Here is a 21,319-nt window from a genome sequence, read left to right on the forward strand (position 1 = left end):
CCAGGAGTCCAAGAATCATCTCTTTTAAGGAACGATGCTAATTTCAACGAATGGATGGGTGGCTGGATGCGTGTATGAAGCGTATGAGTGCGCTTCTTACTCCGTGTATTGTAATCTGCAGAAACGTTCTGCGATATTGTACATCTGCTTATCTAGTTCATTCATTTAATATCTGCTGTATGTCTCTCTCTCTGTGCTGGGTGGCTGAAATTGTCTACTCTCAAGGTGTGACTACTCTTCAGAAAAGACTCAAATATTTATAGTGGGGATAGGCTGTTTTTTTTTTTTAAGATTTTATTTATTTATTTGAGAGAGAGAAAGAGAGTAAGCAAGAGTGTGGGGGGGGTGGGTAGTGAGAGGGGGAAGCAGGCTCCCCACTGAGCAGGGAGCTCTGCATGGGGCTCCATCCCAGGACCCTGAGTCCATGGCCTGAGCAGAAGGCAGATGCCTAAAGGACTGAGCCACCCAGGGGCCCCAGGGGATATTTTTAATGCAACACCAGAGAGTAGGTTTAGAGAAGGTTTGAGTGGGAAACCCAAAATTCACAACCGGAATTGATAAACAGGAGGGTGTCAACTGTAATTCATTCAATAACAAGGTGGAAATTACAAAGGACAGTTCTGTAAGTTACACAATATGAACGTTTTTTTTTCTTATCCATGAGCTGAGTTTGCTGCTTGTTGCCTTACGTATGGGCTCAAACATTTATCAGGGTAGGCTATGGTCAGATCAGAGTCTGGAGAGGAAAGCTGGCACAGACTTGGGAGAATTCTCAGGAAGACAGAACAGCGTGAAGAATAAAGAACACAGAGCCAGGTGGCTCAGTCGGGTAAGCGTCCAACTCTTGGTTTGGGCTCAAGTTGTGATCTCAGAGTCATGAGATCAAGTCCCAGGTTAGACTCATGGCTCAGCATGGAGTCTGCTGGTCCCTTTCCCTTTGCTCCTCCCCCTGCTTTCTCCCTCCCTCTCTCTCTTTCTCATAAATAACTAAAATCTTAAGGGAAAAAAAAAAAAAGAAGAATGAACACTAAAAAGCAAAACTAGAAAAATAAAGGGGAGGGGGAAGACATCTGAGTGTTATTGGTCTTTGTGTCCCAGCTCCCTGCACCATTGCTTACTAAAGGCTTTTATAAATATTAAATACCTCTTGGAAACATGAGCCAAAAAGTATTGTATAAAACTTGTGCCCCGTGGCTTATTGCACACCTATTATCAGGAAAGTCAAAAGAAGCCGGTTCTAATTGACCGTTACATACCATCCAGTGTGGGGTGTGTTTTGTTGGCAACAGGTAAATGCCACTATGAATTGCTGGAAAGTCTACAGCCAGGCTCATTCCAAACAACGCAACTGAACTGACTTCCTAATTCGGAAATAGTTTTCTACGTTATGCAGTGGAAGTTTTGCGAAGCCGGTTTTCACAGTGTGAGCTCGTTTCAGTTACACATGTTTGCATGCTTTTTTTTTTATTTGTGAATTCCTACCGGGGCTTCTAAAGTGATTTTAAATAATCCATCCTTTTATGTAGTTCAGAGTATACTTTAGGTCATCCCGGCAATATCAGTTTCCGTGGCAAATAAATTTGTAAAGTAAATAAACAAAAATTCAGCCACCTCTGTTCTGAGAGCTGTATATGCTAAATCTGTGGGGCCCCAGGTTTTCAGAATTGACTTCCTCTGTGCCAACTTAAAAACAAAAAAACTTTAAAAGTTTTGTTAAAGCTAAAATGTTCATCTTTTTAAAAATTTAATTTTGAAAATCTGCTTTAAAAAACATAACACATGAACGTGAGTCAAAGACATCTATGGTTATAATGTGAACATCCTGTTTCTCTTCCCTCGTTGGGTCCTGGCCACACAGTTACCCTTCCTGAGAACTATCGCTGTTTATTCTCACTTTCACATTTTAAATCATCCTAAGTATAGCAAGGTCTCATCCTGTATCTTACTGAATATAATTTGTTACTAAAGCAAGTTATGAGCAACAGTGGAGGTTAGTTGTAGTAATGCTACGTATAATGTTTTTTAATGACAAAAAAGAAATAAAATAATAGTTTGGGAAAAAAGACCACATAAACTCATCTTATTAATAGTCCGCGTACCCAGCTGATCCCAGTGATCCTTTTTCAGCCAAACATTTACTTTTAATCATTCCTATTTTAAATTAGCTCTTTTTTTTTTTCCTTTTGGTCTTTCCTTTTTTTTTTTTTTTCTAAGTTTTACTTAAATTACAGTTAGTAACATGCAGCATACTTTTGGTTTCAGGTGTACAATTTAGTGATTCAGCACTTCCATACAGCACCTGGTGCTCATGGCAAGGGCCTTCATGAATCCCCATCACCTATTTCACCCATTCCCCACCCCCCCACCTCCCCTCTGGTAACTCTCAGTGGGTTCTCCATGGTTAGGAGTCTGTTTCTTGGTTTGCCTCTTTTTTCCCCTATTATTGTTTGTTTTGTTTCTTAAATTCCACATATGAGTGAAATCATATGGTATTTGTCTTTCTCTGACTGACTTATTTTGCTTAGTATAACACTCTCTAGCTCCATCCATGTCATTGCAAATGGCAAGACTTCATTCTTTCTGACGGCTCAGTGCCATCCCATTGTATGTATATAGCACCTCTTTTTTTATTCATTCATCAGTCGATGGACACTTGGGCTCTCTCCATAATTTGGGTATTGTAGATAATGCTGCTACAAACATAAAGGTGCGTGTACCCCTTTGAATTAGTATTTTTGCATTAGACCTCGTAGTGCCATTGCTGGGCTGTGGGGTGGTGAGGATGTGGAGAAAGGGGAACCCTTTTATACTGTTGGTGGGAACGCAAGCCAGTGCAGCCACTTGGGAAGACAATATGGAGGTTCCTCAAAAAGTTAAAAACAGAACTACTCTAAAATAGCTCTCTGCTGAGTCCCATAAAATTTCAGTTTTTGTTTTGGGAATTCTTTGCATTTTTTAAAACAATCGCAACTATGCCTAGTTCTTAAAATAAACGTCGTGATATTTTTTCCCTCTCTTTCTGCCTAACATTCCAGAAAAAATACATTCGTTTAGTAAAAATCAATTTGAAAATATACACTTTTATTTTTATTCATAATACCTATCAACATATACTGTATATTTAACATTTTTTAAACTGAGAATGTAAATCATATAAGGGCAAGGGTTTTTGTTTTTCTTTTCAATCCTGTGTCATTACTGCCTCAAACACTATCTAGCTCATAAAGGTATTCTATACATGAGTGAATGAATGAATGAATGATTGAACAATAAATTTTGAATTTATTGAACAATAAATATTAAGAAACTCAAGGGAATCTTTAAAGTGTAACTTTAGGGACGCCTGGGTGGCTCCGTCGATTGGGCGTCTGCCTTCAGCTCAGGTCATGATCCCAGCATCCTGGGTTTGAGTCCCACATCTGGTTCCTTGCTCAGCAAGGAGCCTGCTTCTTCCTCTGCCTGCTGCTCCCCCTGCTTGGGCTCTCTTTCTCTCCCTCTGACAAATAAATAAATAAAAATCTTTAAAGTGTAACTTTAAATAATTTGTATTCCATTATCTTTTTGGATACCAATTAAAATTAGGCTCAGAGAAAATTCAATTTTATATTGACTATATTGTCTAAATTTAGATTATAATTTACATTTTCAGTGAACTATACAATGGACAAGGCAAATATGATGCTTATAGTAAAAGATGTTTTGTGAGGTTTTGAGGACAATGATCACATCCTTAAATTATTTGTTCTGTGTGTGTGTGTGTGTGCACACGCGTGTGCGCGCGTGCACACATTCTCAGAACCACTGCCTCCCGGAGGTGCAGTTTTTCTCGTCATCACGTTTAAATCAACATATGATGATCGTAACACTTAACAGGGTCATTGTCCTCCTAGTTACCCAGACCCCAGGCCTCAGGCTTTCTTTCATACTCCTTTTGTGAACTTCTCAAATATACAAATTACCAGATTTGGTTGATTCTCTTACTAATGATAAAATTATTTAGGCATTTGAGAACTAGGCTTCTTTTCTCTAAACTCTTCATAAAATTCATCTTCTTATCTTCCCCACCATGTTTATAGCTTTGTTACAAGTTGTTCTATCTTACATATTAGTTGGGTGTGTACATATTAGTTTCTCTATGTAAGATTGGTGTGTGGGTGTGTGTGTGTGTGTATGTGTGTGTGTGTTTCAAGAGGCGTTATACATCCTCTTATGTAAAGTAGATGATTCCTCAGCATTAACTAAGTTGAACTTACACTTCACATCTGGGCCAGATAACTTCCATGAAGTGATTTACCGTACTGTAAGTTTTGTGAATAATATAGATTATTTTTGAAAACTTCTCAAGGAGTCTTTTTGATAGCCTATTTATTACTAAGTGTAGGTAGTTCTGGAAATTATTTTATTTTCCTAAATATCCTACCACAGATTTCATTGTTTTATTTAAAATCTTGGCTTTCTGTTCCTATTTTTATTTCCTAAGCAGGTTCAATCAGAGCTGGTAATGATAGATGTCACCAAATTCAGAACTGAGTTTCATGGATTATGGTGGAGGTGGTGACTCAGTGGGGCAGTCCTAAGAAAGCAAAGGCCTTCCTATTTAAGGTTCCAATTCTAATCTAGTGGGTTTTTCTGTTTTGTTGTTCGAAAGGGAAATTTTTTTTCCTGAAATTCCCATTTGATAAAAATACACATTCTAGGGATGCCTGGGTGGCTCAGTTGGTTAAGCGGCTGCCTTCGGCTCAGGTCATGATCCCAGGGTGCTGGGATTGAGTCCCACATCGGGCTCCTTGCTCAGCAGGGAGCCTGCTTCTCCCTCTGCCTCTGCCTGCCTCTCTGTCTGCCTGTGCTCACTCTCTCTGACAAATAAATAAATAAAATCTTTTAAAAAAATGCGCATTCTAACATCAGAGTAGATTCATTATTAAAAGATGAAAGTAGTGTGTCTTCTTTATCACATGTGACTCCAATTAAAGTCAATATATGTTTGATATATGTGCTAATGAAGGCAATTTTCTTCTTCACGTTAATTTAGCTCGAGGTGAATTCCTTGTTAAATTCCTACTCATGGTGGTTGATCCACAGGCTCAAAGGTCTTCATGATGACCAGTATTGTCCTTACTTCTTGTAGGAAGAAAGCTGTTTTAGGACTTGAGCTGCCTCCTGTGTGGGATGACCTCTGGTTTCTTAAATGGTAGTATCTGTGTGGCCAAGAGAAAAAGTAGTGATGTTTTCTGTTTGTGTGAACTTAAAATTCTACATGCGTAGCTCTGGAGTTACTTGTGTTTCATAAATTATTTTCTTTATATAAAATGCCATTTAAAATGCTAAAGGTGTTCCACCAGGTACCTGGGTGGCTCAGTGGTTAAGCATCTGCCTTCAGCTCAGGTCATCATCCCTGTGTCCTGGGATCTGGCTCCCTGCTCAGCGGGAAGCCTGCTTCTCCCTTTTCCACTCCCTCTGCTTGTGTTCCCTCTCATAACAATAAATTGTTATGAATAAAATAAAAAACTAAAGGTACTCCTTTTGAAAGTTTCTTCAGTTTTGATGCAAAAATTATGGCTAGTTTATACTGAATTAACATTTGACCCTTCTTTCCACAGATGTTTTTTGAAATTCTTAATTTTGCATGATAACTCCATGTGAAATTTATTTTTAGGGGGATAGTTCCTATGTGAAAGATCGCTGGTGTGTTTTTGATGGATTTATGGTCTTCTGCCTTTGGGTTTCACTGGTGTTACAGGTAATTAAAACTTTTAATTTACATGGGGGTATCTTCCAAAAGTGCATTGTTTTGCATTGAAAATCTAAATAAAAATAGTAATCAGTGTATATCAAATGTGATGGTGTAACTTTCTTCAACATCATGTTAGTTTAAATGTTTATGATAAAAAACTAACGTCTTCATCTTTGTCAGTCACATCTGTGGATTCTCAATCAGAAATGAACATCAATACTATGGCAAATGATTTCTTATTAAAAAGATATACAAATATATTTATTTAAAATGAAGCACAGAACATGGGGTAACATTTCTGTATCTTGTAGAATAAAAAAATTTAAATATTAAAATTCCGGTCTTTTATGTGACTGAATCCCCACTAAAAACAGCTGACTAATAGAGATACATTGGGATGAACATAAAATACCATATCACAAATAGAAAGTGCCTTACTATGAGAAATGGAGAACTTATATTTAAAAGGCTAAAGGTGGGACTTTACTGGGTAATAGAATTCATTCCCATGTGTTCATTCAGGCTTCAGTTTTGTGTTTAATTCAACTCAAGTTAGTACATTCTTCATTTAAAAATTTAGAATATAATAAATTCAGTCCATCCTGCAAAGTCATCTCAATGCTTATGGATGAGCTCTCCTTCTTTTTACAAAGCTCACCTCTCCAACAATCTGATTTCATCCTGCATATTCGTGCGTTCTTTTCCATTTAATAGCTATTAAATGACTGACAAACGTTTTCTAATTATCATTTTTACCTCTTTTAGTAAATGGTACAATTCCTTTTTTTTTTTATAATGCCCTTAACCCTCTCTCCATTACTTTGTGTTCTAGCTATTTAAAAAAGTTCCACCAAATGACCTTATTCATGAGGAAAACTCGGCCTACTTATTCTGTACTCTAAGTTGGCGCTTGTGTTATAATTAAAAACTGGCCTTCAATGAATTATACAGGAAATGAGTAAGAGCAATGGCATTTACATTAGTTTATGTGTTCATTTCTCTAAAGATAGCTATAGCTTCAAAAAGGACCATTTCAGCGGAAAATAATGCAGGGCAAAGTTCAGTGCTGTCTTGTGTCTGTCGTAAATACGGGCAAAGCTAAGGGAAGCTCTCAGCTTGTTTCTTCTTACCTCTTAATTCACAGGTATTTGAAATTGCTGATATAGTTGACCAGATGTCACCCTGGGGCATGTTGCGGATCCCACGGCCACTGATTATGATTCGGGCGTTCCGAATTTATTTCCGATTTGAGCTACCAAGGACCAGGATTACAAACATTTTAAAGTAAGTACTGCTCTTATGTAAGTTAAGGAGAAAAGCTTATGACATTTCTGTAAGTTTTGCCTCCTTTTTTTCCCCGCCAGGCGATCGGGAGAACAAATATGGAGCGTTTCAATTTTCCTACTTTTCTTTCTACTTCTTTATGGAATTTTAGGAGTTCAGATGTTTGGAACATTTACCTATCACTGTGTAGTAAATGACACGAAACCAGGGTAAGTTTATCTATCTACTAACTGTGTTTTAATTTACATGATTAACAAAAAACTTTCTGCAAATCTTATGAGAAAACTCTATGTCTAAGTTGAACAAAAAAGCCCTTATGCGCTCTGTTCTGTATTCTCAAAATTTCCTCAAAATTTTCTTGTCTGATTTTTTAACACAAGTATTCAAGGCGAGCCAGACTGAAAAATGTAACCCCTTGGGAAAGTAGACTAAGCAAATTCAAAGTGTGCATTTGGAGATTTTCTTCAGTGTGACAGAATGAGGAGTGTGCTACCATAATACCATCTGAGTATTTTCATTTCCTATTTAAATAAGATGGAAATGAGAAATGGTGCAACTACTTGGAAAAACAGGCAGTTTCTTAGAAAGTTAAACAGCCACCTACCATGTATCCTGTTCATTCCATTCCAGGTGTCTAACCAGGGGAAGTGAAAACATATGTCCATAAAATAGACTTATACATAGCGACTGTATTTATAATTGCCCAAACTGCTAACAACCCAAATTTCCACCAACAGGTACATGAATAAACAAATTGTGGTATATCCATATGACGAATACTGTTTAGCAATAAAAAGAAGCATGAGAAATTGATATACACAACATCTTGGGTGAATCTTGAAATAATTATGCTGAGCAAATGAAGCCAGATGAAAAAGATGATATATTCTGTGATTCCATGCATACAAAATTCTAGAAAATGCAAGCTTATCTGTAACAACAAAAGGGAAACCAGTGACTGCCTGGGAGTAAGGTTAGGGGTAAGAATAAGGGGTTACAAGGGTACATTAGGAAACTTTTGGGGTTGGGGCACCTGGGGGGCTCAGTCAGTTAAGTGTCTGCTTTCGGCTCAGGTCCTGATTCCAGGGTCCTGGGATCAAGCCCCACATGGTGCTCCCTGCTCAGCGGGGAGTCTACTTCTCCCTCTCCCTCTGCCTCTACCCCCTACCCCCACTTGTTCTCTCTCTCCCTCTCTCAAATAAGTAAGTAAAATCTTAAAAAAAGGAGGTTGGGGTTGATCAGTATGTTCATTATCTTGATTGTGGTCTGTGCACATGTTAAAATTTATCAAGCCGTATGTTTTAATATGTGCCATTTATTGTATGTCAAGTATATCTCATGATAACAGTTTAGAAATGTTTTGGGGTAAAGCAGAAATCTAAGTTTCTTCCTATGGTTAGATAGTTGTTCCAGCACGACTTATCGTGTGCTGTGCCCTCTGAGTTTAATGCCAGATTTCTCATTCACTAATTCCCTGTCTATATTTGGGTTTGTACCGATGATCTCTACTGTGTTTGATCTATTTGACTATCCTTCACCCATATTACACTCTGGAATTTGTTTGGATTATAACGTGGCTATATGCATGGGGTCGTCTTCTAGCTTCCTGCCTTCCGTAGGCTCTGGACCCTGTTTTCTGCCTCTTGTGGCATTAAAACCCAAGCTCTTAGCTACTGGACACTTACCCCCCATCCATACCAATATATTGTCAGTTCATGGACTTTCCTCTCTGCATTTTTAGTTCCTTCTGACCTTTTGACCTTTCTTGTAAGCCCAGATATGTATTTCTAAATGTTACCATTTATCCAATCGATCTTGTTGTTTGTAATGGAAAGAGTTGAATTTAACATAGCCCAGTTTGCCAGAACTAACCCTCTGGCCCTCCTAGCTAACCCCCCCCACACACACACCTCCACAGTTTTTCTCATTGTACTGTGAATTCCTTGAGGACACAAAGGGCGAGGGTGGAGAAGATCCCTCTTGGGGCCAGTACCTAGTATTCTTGCACAGAGTAAGTACTTAGTAACTATGTCTTGAAGGCATGGTGCATAATACTTTATATTTAGACAGATAATAATAACATTGTGACAAATTGATATAGAAGAGGAAATTTTAGAAAAAAAAAAAGGGAGAAAAGCAAGCTGCTAAATGTGACAAGGGAGAAATGGTTAAAAAATAGAAAAACAACGTTAAGAGTGGAGAGAAGCAGGGAGCTGGCACACACAGACAGGGTGGGGGAGTGGAAGGAAGAGGTGAGTAAGGGGGTTGCCTGTGTGGGTGAGGGAAGAGACACATGCGTGGAATACAGACTTGAGGTGGTTTTTTTTTTTTTTTCTTTAAGTGTATGTAGGCTGTAAAATGTGTCTAGATTGTTCCGTGAGTGAGTATGGAGGTGGGAAAAAGATATCGTGTGGGCGGGAAACAATAGGATAGAAGCGAAGAGCAGAAGAAGCTTCCGCATAAGAAAGCTGCTGTGTTCTCATAGCTGCCGGCGCAGGAAGCTGATTTAAAGTTTCCATTTTATTAAAAATCAAGTTAGAATGTGTGAGAATTCTAAAGCTTGTTAGAATTGTGAAACTAGCTAGAAGATCAAGCATCCTGCTGGCAGACTGAAGGTGGACAAGTAAACAGGGAAGAGGTAGAGCAGCACCTCTGACCTCAGGGCCCTTGCATCACTTCAGAAAGTGCTCTTTGCCATCTCTTCACCACACCCGGGGCTAGGACATGAATGGCTTTGAAAAAATTATTAAAAGACCTCTTGTATTTTGAATATTAGCGCTCCAATCCATCACTTTTCCCTAAAAATGGAGTTCTCTATGAAGAGTTAACCTACGTTTTGGCAGAATTTTCAGTTACTCTAGACATAGCAGTTACGGAGGAATGTCTGCATTTTCTCTTTCCCGTATTTATAAAATCTGCCCGTTAGCTTTATGAACATACGCATTTATTTTGCCTTCCCTTTATGTGACAATTTTTCTTTGAGAAGAAGATAGTTAACTAGCTGCAGAGTAGTAATATGGCTCATAATAGCAGTTTTCGTTAAGTTTGAGGATTCATTTCAAGGACCAATCCCTTATACCATTTTTCCTTTAATTTTTAGTTCACTATTAACGGAATCTTACTGAGAAGCAGAAAAATTGTTGATGCTGTTTTACCATTAGTTCCAACCAGACCTTAATTTATTTTTAGAGACTTAAAAACCACCCAGAGTCAAAATAAGATGTGTAAAAATCCCAATTTAAAAAAAAATTCCAACCTTTTTGTTTCCTTTGGTTGAACTAGGAATTTCTCATAAACATCTCTGAGTCAGGGATTACACTACAGTATGATGGCTGTGCTTCCAGAGATAGGTGTTGCCAGTCACTGTCAGGACCTCGTTTCTCTTAATTGTTGTCCTCTGCAGTCGTCGGATTTCCACTTAATTGATTTGCATACACTATAGCCTAATAATGGGAGAGCTTGCAGGCAGAGCTGTGTCTGCTCAGAAACCTTATATCCCGCGTTTCAAGGCTGAGCTCTGGAATTGATTATGAATAGTCTGTGAGGCAAACAGGATAAATAAGGAAGCAACTCAATCCACACAGTTTTGCTTTTAGATGGAGCTGATTTCTTTTAAAGCTGAGAGAAGTGTTCACTTTGTCCTCGGGAGCATTACTCCTAAAGCCTCAGATCATGAATGGCAACCCAAGGCAATTATGGAACGAGGCATGGGATTTGACTAAGCAAAGCAGTCCGTATCCTAAGGAAACCTGAGAAGAGCAGTGGCTTCTGGCAGAAACAGGTGTTGCAAAATGCCGAATGGGATGGCAGAAATCTCCCGGAAGCTACAAGATGAACATGTGAAAATGAGCTGGTAGGTGAGATAGAAAAGAGGAAGACTTATCTGCCACCGGATTACCATTCCCCGAGAAAGGAGCGAAATTTAGTCCTCGCTTCGTATCAAATAATGAAATCTTCTTCCCGAGAGTCAGATAATTAGGAAAACTCTGAAGTAAGCAATTATAAATATGAGGTACATAAAAGTTGACTCTACGGAGAACAGGGTTCTGTCAGGAGTTCAAGTAAATGCTTATGATGGCCTAGCCATTAGTTTTGAGATGTGGAGGTGGGGGAACCACACATCACAGATGCTAGGACGATCCTCGTCTATCCTTTCTGCGGCACAGGAATTACTAACAGCTTTCTTTTCCATCTCACGGGAATTTTAGGATGGTCACCCCACCCAGGGTAGCTTGTAGGACTCGGTGGTATTTTATAAAATATCACTAACACTTAGCCTAGAGACAATACAGAGTTGGATTTGGGTTAGCTTTCTCTTGAAGGTCCCAAAGAATATTTAAGTTTATCCTTTAGGGTATTTGGAAAATAAATGAATTATTGGCTTATCCATTCTGTTCGCAAAATAATGAGGTTTTTTTAATGGAAAGTTCAGAAGAATTAAAAATAGAAGTGTGGTAGAACCTAAAATATTAATTTCTAATTTCTATGGACTTTATCAAGAGGGAATTTTGCAGAATGTGTAAAATCATGACTGCCTCAAATTCATGCAAAGGTCTTTGAAGTCTTCTTGATTTATATTTAAACTTCTTTTGAAGGATGAAGACAGACTGCTACATTTAACTTAACTGGATTCCCGCAGAGATGTCTGCTGGGTGGGAGATATAAGAACAAATTTGGATAAATCCGTATTGGAAAGCTCCTCTTTAAAATATTTAAATAAGAAATGAGAACGCTCTGATGGGTGCATGTAGATTTCTAACTAAATTACTAGCAACATTTGTGGCACATCTAGTATATCTCATATGTTTTGCTTCTATAACTAATTTTTAGAGCAACCCGAAAGCAATCATTTCTCCCATTTTGCAGATGAAGACCCAGTCCCAAAGAAATTAAATAATATGTTTATCTGGTAAGTGAGAGCACCAGGATTTGAACTCAAGTCTGACTTCCCAGCCCATGCTTGATCTGCCATTTGAGCAACTTCTACCATATTGTAATCCCACATTTGTAAACCTATATGCACATATAGATCCACATCGTATGTATAAAGTCTTTATATGGCATAGAGAAAATGAAAGTCCATATGACATCTGGTTTCTTTCTATCCCCATGTAGATATTATGTTCCAGGGGATTCTGCCCCATCCAGTCTATAAAATAGTGACATGCAATATATTTATATTACTCCATAGATCTCTTTTAAAATGTTTATGCATACCCATCTCAAGGATGCGGCCCACCTGAGCCACCAGTTAAATCAACCTTTCATATGTTATGAATTTTAAAAAATTAAATATAAGAAAATATTTCAGAATAAACTGAATTACCATATGAAAATCAATACCAAAGCAATTTTCACCAGAACAGCAAAAATATTTTTGCATCTTTAGTATAAAAAAGAGAAGAAAACCCTACACTTTGAAAAAGGGTCTAAAAGATGGTGGGTAATTTTTCGATCAGTTACAATATAGCACTTCTTTTGACCTTACTTCCCAAAAAGAAGAGAATGTAATGACATAGGTTATAAAACTCTGACTTAACATTAGTGGTAAATAACTTTCACTGAACAATTGATAACTGTTTTTTTCCTCATTTAATACCCACAACAACCTATTGATGTCATATTCTATTTTCACACTCTGTATTACAGCCCAGGAGACTGAGGCTTAGTGAGGTTAAGTATGCGATCCAAGATGAAACAGTGCGTAAGAGGTAGAAGGAGGGTTGAAACCCAGTTCTCCCTGACACCGATTTCTGTGCCTTTAAATATTCAACCGTACCATGGTCAGTGTCTGAGATGATCTGCAACATGTGTGTGTCCAAAATATTTGTGTATAATGTTTCGTTTCCCTTGGTTACGAGGAGCTCGTGCTTGGGAGACGGGCTCTGCTTGGGGTAGATGAGTACCTGGTTAAGATGGCTTGTATTAGGACTGAATTCTGCCATGAGGTCCTAGGACCATATTATATGAATGGAAATGAGGATCCCTGACAATTCAGCCCCTCGCAGATAGCACTCACTGTAGTTGGCCTGTGTAGAAATCACACCTCGCCTCATTCTGATAGCTCAGGTTCAACGTGACCAGCCTGCTTTCCCTCCGATAGAAAACACGGTTGCATACAGTGACCATAACAGCACGAGCAGTACATTTGGGGAATTCATTTGCAGAATGAGATCTCTCTGATGGAGAAAATCACGTGGCAAGCTCTGTAAAAATACTAACTCCAAGCCACACCCATAGATTCATATTTATAGCGGGGCTAAGATTCTCAGAATCGGTTGGATTAGAAATCAGTGCCTTAAAACATTAGTTTTACATTAAAACTCCCAAAGAAGTGTTAATAGAGTAGAACACAGGCTTTGCATGGCTTCTTCAAAGATAAAACTGGAGTCTTCAAAGAATGCTAAGCTTTCAGCCGCTGTACCCACACCTGCGGGGAACTTGACTTCCCTGTTCCCTGAAAGCTGGTTCCTTAGAAATGTCTAAGAAGCACCAGAGGTGATCGGAGCCTCTTGTCATTCCAGAGACCAGGGGTGGGTGTGTCCTGAGATCTGTAGGCCAGTCATCTCAATACTATGATTCAGTGACTCCTACCTTTTTTAGGTCTAGTGCCTGAGCTGGGCAGGTGTACTGTGTGGTTGAGGGTGCCTGGGGACGGGGGATCTGCCACGTTCCACATCCTTCCCTGATCTTCACTTTAAAGGCAGCTACATGTTCTTAGCACCAGTGAGCCCTGACATCATTTGACCCAAAAGGATGGACCCCTGTCGGAGTGGGAAGGAGTGTTGCTTCCCGCCATTCTCAGCCACACCGCAGCCAGTAAACATGAGTCTATTTGGAGCTCCTTGTACGTGTGTGGCACTTTGTGTTCCTAATTGCTGATTCACAACATGATCTCATAGGTTAGACATGATGATCCTCATGAAAGAGAGGAGGAAAGAGCTCCTTGCCACCTGTGAATTAATGGGCAAAATCACCAATTGAAAATCTGTGATCTTGGCCCCGAATTCTGGTGGCCATTTTCCAGCCCGCCAACTGACTCCTTCCAGACAACTTCTCACCCCGGAACTTGTGGTTTCTCAAGCAAAGGGAAAAAGAGTTACTGCTTAAGGAGCCTTTGGCCTAGATTCACAATGTCAAGGGTGGTAGCCTTTGTCTTATGACCTCAAGACAGTTTTCACGTTTCCAGTTTGGAGCTGATCAGTGTGAGCTCTGTGTCCTGACACTTCACTTTCCTGATGCTCTGAATACATTCCTGTACCTCTCCTTGCCGAACCCTTGGTCAGATGCCAATTTCCTGGTCCCTGCCACATATCGGCACATATTGCCCATATCGGCAAAATAGTGACCAATATAATTAAGGAGGTGAAATTGGAGAAAATAAATGATTAAAAGAACTATTCAAATACAACAAGGGATGATGATGATTTAAAATGCTCGCTTTCAAAAGAAAATCGCGTTTGGTCATTTAAATTACATACACTATTTGAAAAATATTTAATTTTACCATTTTGATACACAATGAATTCAGTTCTTTATGGTATGGCTTTGTCAATCTAGCCATTCAGGAATGGATTACAGAATGGAAAATCAGATTAAGATATTCTCAGCTTTACAGTAAGGGGAAATTTATTCCCCAAATTCTTAGAAAACAGGCCAGATTTACTTGTTTCTAAAAAGTGGTGTGATGTCAGTATTATTTCCTGCCTCAGACTATTTGTCTTGTTTCGTAATCCCTCTAAAAGTCCCAGAGAGCAATTAAAAGTTTTCAAAAATCACTAAGTAGTCTCTTTTCTGCAAATTCCAGGGTGCCGCTAGTGCTCCAAAGCATCCAGCATTAGCAGTAGCCAGGCCAATTCATAAGAGCTTTTAATTAATCCTGAAAGCGAAGGCCAAATAGGAGTGAGAACGAAGCCAGATGATTCTCTGGAACAAACCCAAAAGGCGGGAGCTGTCAGAGCAGGTTCGTTGTCAGCACAGGAGAGGGACCACCTCTGAATGCAAGAAAGTGAGCCTTGTTTTTCTGCCTGCCACTAGGAATGAGGCAAGCCAGGCCCCAAGGTATCAAAGGATACATTCACTATCCTCCCAGGGGCAGAGACTGTGTGTGTGTGTGTGTGTGTGTGTGTGTGTGTGTGTGTATAAGAGAGAGAGACAGAGAGAGAGAGAGATTCACTCCATGGGTTCAACCAGAAGTGTGTTCCATTCATGACTTCTCTCCAGAACGTACAATGTAAATAGAAGAGAAACCTACTGATGGCCGTAAATGACAAGCTGCTCTTAGGCACGGTGTTCCCTGTTGCGTATGAATTTGCTGTGCTGTGTACCTCCTTCTTTGCACCACTGACAGTTTCCTTGTGGAATGCAATCTTCAGAAACACACTTGGTGTAGCTGAGCCGCTATGAGTATTTTGTACAACAAAGGGACCACATTTTGGCTGCAAGAACACAGTGTTTTTCTACTTATGTTCAATTCCTCAAGGGAAACAAGAAAAATATAAACAAGAATCTGTATCTTTATCTGTCTATCTATCCATATATCTTCTGTAAATTCCCGTCATAGGTATATTTTGTGGAAATCTTGCGAATAACTTCAGTAATGATCTCTTTTGTAAATTAGCGTGTTTGGCCTTTTTGGCCATTCTCACAAACGAGGGACAGATTGTAGTCAGCTCAAGTATATCAGACACACTTTGTCAGTTGTGGGGGAAGCACAGATTTTTGTCTTTTTCCCCAATATGCCAATCTCTGAGAATGTACTTTACAAATTGTCTGCTACGGTAACAAGTGCTTGTTTACAACCCCTGAGAGGAAGCTGTGAACAAGCTACACGCTACGAATGAAGGGGTAAAAAAGTTGTTCTCTTTCTGTCCCTGCAACTTCTTATTCTCTCTCCTTGCACACAGGCTCTGGCATTTCCACTTTCCAGGATGCCCGGGGCAGGGGATTAGGGGGGCGCGTGTATCTGCCCTAGATCTTGTGTCTGTTGATCCTTTAGTGGACCCCATTGGGAGACCTTCCCAGTGGTCACCATCCACCACCTACAGGTGCTCCTGTAATGCAAGGAGCTGATATCTGCCTCTCAAAGCATTCATCATGCTCTACTGTGGTCATTCCTTTTCTAGGTGGTAAAGCCTCTGATCTGAAAATGTCTTCTTAGTCATCTCCATTCCTAGCATGTTGTGTGGCATAGAACAGGCCTTTCAAATTTAATCATGTTGAATGAATAGATAGATGGACAAACGAAATAAAGTGGCCCCACCAAGAATATGGGAAAAACAGTTGCTGAAAAGGGGCTAAGTAATGATAAGCACAGTTATGTTCATAAGTGACAGTCATTACAAAAGGCCAGCACTAAACGTGTTGCAGCAAGCAGTGACAGCATTTTGATATCAGTAGAGAGAGACGACATTGGGAGTAATGAATGGAGCAATTTGAACACAACATCTTGAGCTGTTGCATTTGGCGTTAGTGAGTCCTGTGGATAGGTGAGAACAGACCACAATGGGCACATGGTTCGCTCTGATTATTATTACCTTTCTTTTAAAAACGTGAAGGTGTGATGAGGTCGTTGTGCGGATTTTTTTTTAATATTAATTATTTATCCGACAGACAGAGATCACAAGTAGGCAGAGAGACGGGCAGAGAGAGAGGAAGGGAAGCAGGCTCCCTGCTGAGCAGAGAGCCCGATGCGGGGCTTGATCCCAGGACCCTGAGATCATGACCTGAGCTGAAAGCAGAGGCTTTAACCCACTGAGCCACCCAGGCACCCAGATTGTTTTTCAATTACAGCTGAAAAGGTTCTCATTTTACAGAGAAGGAAACTGAGGCTCAGATGGCCAAAGTGAATTGCCCAAGGTAATTAAGTTGGTTAATCACTGAACTGAGATGATAATCCTTGTGGGTCAGTTAAGCTCAGTCAGTTAAGCATCCAACTCTTGATTTTGCCTTAGGTCATGATCTCAGGGTCATGAGATCAAGCCCCGAGTCAGGCTCCACACTCAGCTGGGAGCCTGCTTAAGATTCTCTCTCTACCCTCTGCCCCCTCCACCTTCCCTCTCTCTCTCAAAACAAAACAAAACAAACAAAAAAGCCATATGTCAGGAAGATAATTAATGTCTTTTGAAAAATAATTAACTGTTCCAAGGGATTCCAGTATTCATTTTGAAACATGGAAACTACTAAAGCCAAAATTTAAAAAAGGGAAAATCCATGCCAATTTTTAGATCTCACACTCAGAAGTCCCATAAAAACAATAGGATCCGATTATTGGAGAATTTCTTCTGTAGTTACTTTATAAGCAAACAAATAAACAAACACATAGATAAATTTGCCATAGATTTAAATAATGGTGGAAAAACACATTCCTTCAGTTAGCCAAAAAATAATTATGATGGCATCTATTATGTATTAGTCAAGATTCTTCAGAGAAACAGAACCAATAAGATGTGTATATAGAAAGCAATGAGATTCATTTCATTTATTTATTTATTTTTGGTTTTTCAAGATTTTATTTATTTATTTGAGAGAGAGAGAGAGAGAGAAAGAGACTCTCCAGCAGACTTGCTATGAGGCTTGATCTCAGGACTCCAAAATCATGACCTGACCCAAAACCAAGAGTGCAACACTCATCTGAATGAGCCACCAAGCACCCCAGCGGGATTCATTTTGAACAATTGGCTGATGTGATTGTGGGGACTAGCAAGACCCAACTCTTCAGAGCAGGCCAGCAAGCTGGAAATTACAGAATGAGCTTGTTGCAGTCTTGAATCCAAAGGTAGTTTGGAGGCGGGATTCTTTTCAGAAGACTTCAGTATCTTTTCTGAAGGCCTTCAGTTGATTAGATGAGGCCCACTCGTGTCATGTAGCATAATCTACTCTATTTAAAAATCTACTGATTTAAATGTTAATCATATCTTTAAAAATACCTTCATAACAACATTTACATGGTGTTTGGCCAAACAACTGGCCACCATAATCTAGCCAAATTCACTCATAAATTTAACCATAGGAGACTGTGTCAGGGACTATATGGAATTGGAGGCTTCGCTGGGGAATGAATAGTCGAGTTTGGAAGACAGTCAGCGAACAGCTGACCACTCAAACATGAATTTCACACTCCCCAAGAGCCCAAAATGTCAAGTGTGGATACTTTGAGAATTACAGCAGAGACTTCTAACCCAGCCTGAGGGACTTGGAGTGGCTTCCCTAAGAAGGTGACATTCAGGCCGGGGGCCCCAAAAGCTGAAAGATGGGTTAACCAAACAAAGATGAGAGGAGAGATTCCCAAGCAGAGGAAAAAGTCCAGAGGTAGAAGGAGCATACCAAGAGCTGGAAGAAGCCCACCATGGTTGGATACCAGGACACTTGAAAGGGGAGGAGCCAAATCGTTCAGGATCTTATGGATGAGATTTACCACAGATGGACCTCAGTTAAGACAGGCTGTGAAAAGTCTATCTTAATGCTCTGTGGCTAGTGGGTCAGAAGGGCTAAGAGTGGCTGCAGGATGACTGGTCAGGGGACTAGATAGTGGTGCAGATGGAGGTGGAGATGGTGAGAGCTGAATGAGCTCAAAAGATATTTTGGAGGATATTAAGGGATACGTGATGATGAGTTATGGAAGTTGAGGGAGAAGTAGGTATCAAGGAGATTCCACAATCTCAAGCTTGCTCAGTACTTTGGGTGAAGGTCTCATGGTGCCGCTTGTTATGAAGAACTGTGGTGAAGGAGTCCATGTTCAATAACGGGTGTAGAGTTGGAGACACTTGGGGTGTAGCCAGGTGGAGACATCTAATAGGTAGGTAGACCCATACCACTGAGACTCCAAAAGACACCTAGGGTGAGAGAGAACTGAAACTATGGAAATGGATTTGTCTGCGTAGGGAGAGAGATAGCATGAGAAGAGAGAGGAGGTTAAGGAGCAAGCTCAGAGCAACTCGGGCCTGAGGGCCAGTGACAGGAGGAGGAGATGGGAAGGAGAATGACCTGAGAAGCGGGGATGAACCCAGCATCTTCCAAGTCAGCAACATTGCCTCTCTCTCTCCCTAAGCATAACTGGGAAAGGTTTTCTGTTTTTAAGGACTTGTGTCATTAGGTTGGGCCCACCCAGAAACCAGGATACTCCCTCAAGACTCTTAGCCTTGTTCACATCTATAACCTTAATTCCACTTGCCACGTAACATAACACATCCAAAAGTTCCAGAGAAGAGGACGTGGCCATCTTTAGGGGGCCATTATCCCGCCTAACACTAAAACAACTACGTGGAATGCTTCTCAGAAGTCACAGAAGATAAAAACTGAAAATGGTCCAATTGGATGGGGCCCACGGAAATAAACTAGAGCAAGTTCAGTGGGACGGAGATCATGAAAATGGGCTAAAAATTCCATCAGAGGGATTAAAAAGTAGATAATTTTTTTCAAGGAATCCAACTGTGAGTAAGGAATGCAGGTCTTGAAACCCACTTAAGCATGAGTGAATATTTATTAGGACTGGAAGAATCATTGTCTATTTTTAGAGTTTGGCTGATGGTAGCAAGAATTCTACCCTCCCTAATTCCAGAGAGCCTCTTGTTCTATCATGAATATCTGAGGGGAGTGAACAAGGAAATAATTAGCATTAACAAATAAAAATAAAACCTAGAAGATTTTTGTTAACTGTGACAATGAAACTAAGATAAATAACAAATATACATTCTAAAACTCTTGATGTTTATTTCCACTTCTAAAAAGAGTAATCATCATGTGGTTTTAGATACATGAGTTCCAGGGCAATTAATCATCTAATAAATGTGTCTCTAACAAGCATTTGCTAATAGCTTGATGTTGGCAAAAATAATGTGTTTCAAATCTGCTGCCTCAAAAGATTTCAACATAATATCTGTACTGATGAGAGTTGTGCTTAAAATGAGAATCAGTGTTAATATGAAAAAAAAAGTAGAATAAAAAAGGAAAAAAAATACTCTAATACTTACCAACCAGTGAAATCATAATAGTTAACAATTACTGAGTGATTGACTAATTCCTAGTGCTATTCTGGGACTAGTAGGTTGGCTCATTTAGTCATTACGACACTCCTGCAAGTAGGTAAAAAGGCTATCCCCATTTTAGAGGTGTGGAAACTGAGGCAGCACACACCAGGACTCGGGTTCCAATCTAAGCAGTGGACAAATGTTGAGATACCAGCAGCAATCAGTAACACCTGACACTGTCTGCCGTGTACCCTGTTGTAAGTACCTTACAGACCTAAGTCATTACAGGTTTGCCAGAGTCCTGGGAGAGAGGCATTTCCCTGCCATGGCCTGAGGAAGAAACTGAGGCACAGATAGGGGAGGTCACACATGCAGTAAAGGCTAAGCTAGAAGTCACATCCAGCAGACTGCCTCCGGAGTCCAGTTTCCTACCCAAATTGCTGAAAGATGATGTTTTTTGAACTTTGTCATGGAGATTGTGCTTTTTATTTTATTTTTTATTTTTTTTAATTTTTTATTTCTTTTCAGCGTAACAGTATTCATTATTTTTTCACCACACCCAGTGCTCCATGCAATCCGTGCCCTCCCTAATACCCACCACCTGGTTCCCCCAACCTCCCACCCCCCGCCCCTTCAAAACCCTCAGGTTGTTTTTCAGAGTCCATAGTCTCTCATGGTTCACCTCCCCTTCCAATTTCCCTCAACTCCCTTCTCTTCTCCATCTACCCATGTCCTCCATGTTATTTGTTATGCTCCACAAATAAGTGAAACCATATGATAATTGACTTTCTCTGCTTGACTTATTTCACTCAGCATAATCTCTTCCAGTCCCGTCCATGTTGCTACAAAAGTTGGGTATTCATCCTTTCTGATGGAGGCACAATACTCCATAGTGTATATGGACTACATCTTCCTTATCCATTCATCCGTTGAAGGGCATCTTGGTTCTTTCCACAGTTTGGCGACCGTGGCCATTGCTGCTATAAACATTGGGGTACAGATGGCCCTTCTTTTCACTCCATCTGTATCTTTGGGGTAAATACCCAGTAGTGCAATTGTAGGGTCATAGGGAAGCTCTTTTTTTAATTTCTTGAGGAATCTCCACACTGTTCTCCAAAGTGACTGCACCAACTTGCATTCCCACCAACAGTGTAAGAGGGTTCCCCTTTCTCCACATCCTCTCCAACACACGTTGTTTCCTGTCTTGCTAATTTTGGCCATTCTAACTGGTGTAAGGTGGTATCTCAATGTGGTTTTAATTTGAATCTCCCTAATGGCTAGTGATGATGAACATTTTTTCACGTGTCTGACATTGTGCTTTTTAAACATTGCT

General features: G+C 39.9%; 1 protein-coding gene across 3 annotated transcripts in view; it reads left to right on the forward strand.

Annotated features, from left to right (window-relative positions):
* The window catches only part of NALCN (sodium leak channel, non-selective), a gene marked incomplete at its 5' end in the record, with an annotated part of 290,329 nt that overhangs the window by 15,205 nt on the left and 253,805 nt on the right, over positions 1-21,319 (forward strand). For all 3 annotated transcript variants that reach the window (XM_080799346.1, XM_080799344.1, XM_080799345.1), the window contains 3 exons: positions 5,657-5,740; positions 6,879-7,018; positions 7,099-7,227. In XM_080799346.1, the coding sequence (XP_080655472.1) occupies positions 5,657-5,740; positions 6,879-7,018; positions 7,099-7,227 (353 nt within the window). The remainder of the gene's footprint in view (positions 1-5,656; positions 5,741-6,878; positions 7,019-7,098; positions 7,228-21,319) is intronic.

This window comes from Martes martes (genome assembly GCF_963455335.1).
Source record: "Martes martes genome assembly, chromosome: 3".
Lineage (NCBI taxonomy): Eukaryota > Metazoa > Chordata > Mammalia > Carnivora > Mustelidae > Martes > Martes martes.